The 5,387-nt window shown below is 43.5% G+C and overlaps 1 protein-coding gene across 1 annotated transcript; it reads left to right on the top strand.

Moving 5' to 3' along the window:
• Positions 1-817: 817 nt before the first annotated feature.
• On the top strand, positions 818-2,717 carry LOC125532220. The gene is made up of 2 exons (XM_048696360.1): positions 818-2,091; positions 2,328-2,717. Exons 1-2 carry the CDS (start codon positions 1,296-1,298, stop codon positions 2,366-2,368), a joined length of 837 nt encoding a protein of 278 aa, XP_048552317.1. The 5' UTR covers positions 818-1,295; the 3' UTR covers positions 2,369-2,717.
• The last annotated feature ends 2,670 nt before the right edge of the window (positions 2,718-5,387 follow it).

Below are 5,387 nucleotides of genomic sequence, written 5' to 3'. Positions count from 1 at the left end.
GTAGAGGCATCGACCACCAGGAGATTTCCATTGTTGCAGAATTTGTTATTGGGATGATGGGGTGGGGCACGGAGCTTACATACAAAGACTCAGGTAGTTTCAGGGCTTATATATAACACATGTTAACTGTTATCCATCAATAATATAATTGGCAGGAGCAGGACATACCTATAGGCACAAAATCATACCCATGACATACCCATGACTAGTAGGGTAGGGTTGGGGCACTGCCCATAGTCACGAAAATGTGCATGGAACTCTACCCATGTGGGCCGGGTACCCATGCTCATGGGTAAAATTATCATCCTTAGGCTCAGCGCCTCCGCCTGATGCCGTGGGGCACCACTTTGGCAACGACCTCCCGCGCTCCATGCATCGCTGCCTCGCTGCACCGCCCCGAGCGCCGGCACGCCCGAGCTCCCTTCTATGTGACCAGCCCACATTGCTTGACCCGGAGCAGGAGGAGGAAGGGCCCCGCCACCGCTGAGCCACGCGGGCTTTGCTCGGCGATGCCTGCCGGGGGACAGTGGGGTGGAGCTGGCGGTGGCTAGGTTCCGCTCCCTGGCCGCCCGCGGGAGCGATCGAGGATCCTTTTTTCTCAATGGAGTTTAAAAGAGATTTGTTGTTGATTGTTGGACGACATAATATTAAAGTATAATTATTGTTGTTGTACGATCACGAAAAATTTGAGAAGGAAAATATTTCATGGCACTCCCATGGTTTGGCAAATCAAACCATTTCAAGTTGCTGATAGCCTGAAAAACGTCGTCAAAATCTGAAAATTTTAACACAGCAGCGGAAACTGGAGAAGCCCACGCCGAGCCCATGCCCCCCGCATGTTGCCCAGCTCAAACTTTTCCCCATCCGATTGAAACCCTCGCCTCCACCCACCCCCAACCATGCCGCCGCCGCCGCCAACGACGACGAGGCCGGCACCGGCGCTGCCGGACGAGCTTCTCGAGGAGATCTTCCTCCGCCTGCCCCCGGACGAGCCGGAGCACCTCGTGCGCGCCTCCCTCGCCTGCAAGCTCTGGCTCGGCCTCCTCTCCGGCGCTCGCTTCCGCGGCCTCTACCGCGAGTTCCATGGAGCTCCCCCCATGCTGGGATTCCTTTACAACTGATTCTTTTGCAGCGGCCCGAAGGAGGATGACCCCGTGGCAAACTTCGTCTCCACCACCAAATTCGGTGCGCTCGTTCCCGACGGCGATGGCTGGGACCGTCAGTACACTCCGTGGGACTGCCGCCATGGCCGAGTCCTCCTCGGGGACTACACTGGGCTCATCGTTTGGGACCCCATGACAGGCCGCCAGATGAAGCTGGAAGCGCCCGTCGGCTATGTTGGCGCTGCGGTGCTCTGCGCTGTGAGGGGATGTGACCACCGTGCGTGTCATGAGGGCCCCTTCCGGGTTGTCCTCATCGGCCTGGACATGAATGAGGATGATGGTGATTGTGTTGCACACGCGTGCGTGTCCTCGCCGGTGACGCCCGAGTGGAGCAAGGAGTGCTCTGATTCTCATTTTGATGGGAGGAGCAGGGCGTGCTCTGATTCTCGTTTTGATGGCTGGAGCAAGCAGTGCTCTGGTCTTTATCTTCTCGCAGGCGATCCAAAAATCGATGCACTGCCTCCTGTCCTCGTTGATGACGCACTTCACTTCAGGCTTACAGATGACGATGAGCGTGTAGGAATTCTCAAGTACGACTTGAGCTCTAATTGCTTATCAATGATTGATGTGCCGCTTACGAGGTTGGCCATTGTCTGGCCCGCTATCCTCATGGCATTGGAGGATGGCAGCTTGGGGTTAGCACACTTGGACGGGTTAACCCTCTATCTATGGTCAAGACTGATAGATTCCAACGGAGTTGCGTCATGGACTCAGCATAAAGTCATCGATCTAAATGAAGTTCTCCCCATTCAAAATCCCAAGAAAAGAATTAGTGTTATTGGATCTGTCGAGGGCCATGATATCATTTTCGTGAACATAGATCTTGGCATCTACGAGATTAATTTGAAGACATTACGGTGGAAGAAGCTATGGAAGAGAGAAAAATTCCGTTCTTTGATTCCATACATGAGCTTCTACAATCGACAAGGTATGTCTTAAATAATTAATATACCAGTTGGTGGAACAATTTAAAAGTTTGATTGTTTAGTCAGATGGGCAGTTATTTTTTATGTATCATTTTCGGATATATATGTGCTTGAGCAAACTTTGGGTGTTATGTACGCCCGAATTTTACATCTAATTATGCTTACGCCAACCCAAGGGTGCAATTGTATATAGTACCACGTCTTCTTTGGAATCACACTGATAAATCCATGTTTACAGAAAGGGTGAGGCCCTGCAAGACATTGACAACGTATGGTTGAGTATGCTTAAGGGCAGCAGGCAACATGAGAAATGACTATTTGAAGACGGCATGGGTCTTGCAATCAGTGTCAGTATACGGTAGCTGTTTTAATGCAGTGGTGCTTGTTTTTTCATAATGTTGTTGGATTTTGTCAGCAAGCTTGAGATTTTCCCCGCGTTAATGGTGTGTAAGCAGGCTAATGAATTATCTCGTAATGAACCTCCAATTTCTTGCAGCATCAGTTATGTGCTTAGTTTTTGAATTGGCTTGAAAATGTACTGTGGGCACTAGTTTTGTCTTGCCATTGTAGAAACTCTACAGTTTGCTCTCATAGCTTTGAGACAAAACAGAGAACATTGATGATGGCATGTTTAGAGCTAGTGATTTCTGTTGCCAAGAGATGATGATGGTTTCTGCATGCTGGCTCACTGGTATGCCTCAATTAATTTTCTGAATTTTATTAATGCTAGAGGTCAAGTGCCTGATGTTACTCAAGAGTAAAAGTATAGCATGCAGTTCCTTATTTTATCCAGCAAGCAATGTACTGAAGAGTATAGCATGTAAACTGAAATGTTGTCGAGCAATATGCCAAGATGGTGATGATTGATCCCGCCCCACCATGGTGACACATATTATGTGGCCATTGTTCTTCTGCAGTCTCTTGTTCCCCATATCAAATTGTGTGACTTGATGGGATATGTGCTGTTAGGTAATTGTAATGGTTTGTTAGGGTTGTGGAATATGATCCTAACCGCTATGTGCTGGACTCGACTCTATGGGATTCACTCTGAAGGTTAACATGGTAATCTGTTATGTGGATGGGACTCAGGATGCTGGTATTCCTCTATTTTTCACATAGTAGCTTCCTGTGTTATTTATTGAACATGAAAGATTTAGTATACAGAATTCTGCAGTTAACTGCCTAATCTCTCCTCCATATACTTTATAGCGGGTATAGATTGTATCTTAACAAGTGAGGATCATTACAAAATTTAAGATCCACTATTAAGCTTTCCTATGGTTACCAAATAACAAAAAAGATTTATCAAGAATTCAGAGGCGATTTTATAATCGATAGAAGGGAGGGACACATATGTCATGACTAGGCCTGATATACAGTTGGCACATCGTGTCCCTGTCCCTGTCAGAAGAAGAAAGACAGAATTCTCTTAACAATCTTGCAAAGAAAATTTGTAACAGTATGTGGCACGTTGCCAAGATATATAATTTTGGAATTATGGAAGATTTCTATTTAGTTTGTTTATTTCTGCTGCAACCTATGTTGTCCAAGTACTTGCAGTTTGCAAAGATTCTTGATTCACTGCCTGCACCTTCATGTAAGTGGCTACAAGCCTGAAGATCTCTAACTTGCAGTGTTTCGACGAATGAAACTGCCCCTCTGCGGCCTCTTTCCGTAAAAAAAAAAAGACCGGTCACAAGAGGGACGGTCTAGACGTGCATAGAAGAGGGGTGTCCAGACTAGCATGGTGAATGATCGGAGCTTTGGTGAGATTTGTGGTTATGTTATATATCGATCAAATATACAGTGAGTAGGGCCTGTATATGTAGGCTTCAGCCGAACTCCATCATCGAACGCCATGCCTCCATGTTGCCTGGACAACAATAAGTTGGTCAAAATTCTCTCTGTCGGTAAATCCTTATCAGCAGGATACATGATTACATGAGTAACACTGAACTGAAACTATTTCTCTGAAAAGAGCACTAGGAGCATACACTACACGTCTACTGTATTTGAAAATATCCAGCAAGTACAAAAAAGGCATAATGGATTCCAGGCTCCATGACACACGGCATTTAGAAAAATAAATCAAAAGTAGTACTTCCAAATATATTTGTCAAAAAGTCAATAAGTGATTATACCTTTGTGGATTCTCTAGCATGGTACCTATACACTGTCAAGGTATAGGTAATGCTCTAAAATGCTACATACACATTGCCAAGATATTGCTCCATACATAAACAAAATACCTGATAATCATAAAATAAATAGTTTGAAATTATTAATGGGGTCAAAGTTTGATCCCGTAATTTTTATGCTAGTCGGATTATCGGTCGAGTGTCAAGACCATATTTACCATTGATGCACTATAAGTGATTTTTACTGACTTGGAGTGGACAATTAGTAGAAATAACATAGGTTGAAGACCCATTTGAAAAATTCTGTTTATTTGACATTAATCAAGATATTTTTTAAACAAACCATTATATATATCATGTATCTTCTTAAAGATTAATGATTATTCATTAAAATAGTTAAGAAAAATATATAATGTATGATAATCGCATAGACCATAAATATGTGTTATGGGATTTTTGAAAAACGTGTAGAAAAATAAATCTATTATAATTTTCTAATTATTGTGCATCTTTATTGTTTTTTAATTATTGTGCATTTTTATTGTTTTTTAATTATTGTGCATTTTAATTTTTTTTCTATTTCCATTATTTCTTTTTCGGTTTTGTAAGAAGTTGTCATTGTCAAACCTGTTTATGTGACATAAACGTAAGAAACCTCTGATGGGCGATGGGTGGGAGAGACCGAGAATAAATTAGGGTTTCGGCACCTAATATACAGTGTAGACTACTAAGGCTTAATAGGTTGTCGGTTTTTTTTAGAAGGCTTGTCTAGAGAATATTGCAAAATACCGCCTCGGATTGTTAGATATGCACAATGTTACAATGTCAATGCCTCAAACGTCAAGGATTGTTGAAAACCCCTCCTCGAGGATATCACTAACTAGAGACAATTTTGAAAACCATCGCTTCCTAAAGAAATATGGTTATATAGTAATTATATAAGGTGTGTTCAGGAATACTCCTACTATTAGCTCCATTGACTCCAAGAAGGAGTGGGCCCAAACTCCACGGAACAAAAATTCAGGATCAGAGGGCCCCCGAAGTAACTAAGATTCATGGAGTTCCGAGTAATTACCACCATCAAAGATATAGGTTTACTTTGAGGTAGACAACAAAAAAAAACAAAAGTGCATCGCCTACACATTTCCCTTATAGCCGAA

This window comes from Triticum urartu, unplaced genomic scaffold (genome assembly GCF_003073215.2).
Source record: "Triticum urartu cultivar G1812 unplaced genomic scaffold, Tu2.1 TuUngrouped_contig_9403, whole genome shotgun sequence".
Lineage (NCBI taxonomy): Eukaryota > Viridiplantae > Streptophyta > Magnoliopsida > Poales > Poaceae > Triticum > Triticum urartu.
The sequence above is the reverse complement of the archived record's forward strand: the minus strand, read 5'-3'. Positions and strand labels throughout refer to the sequence as shown.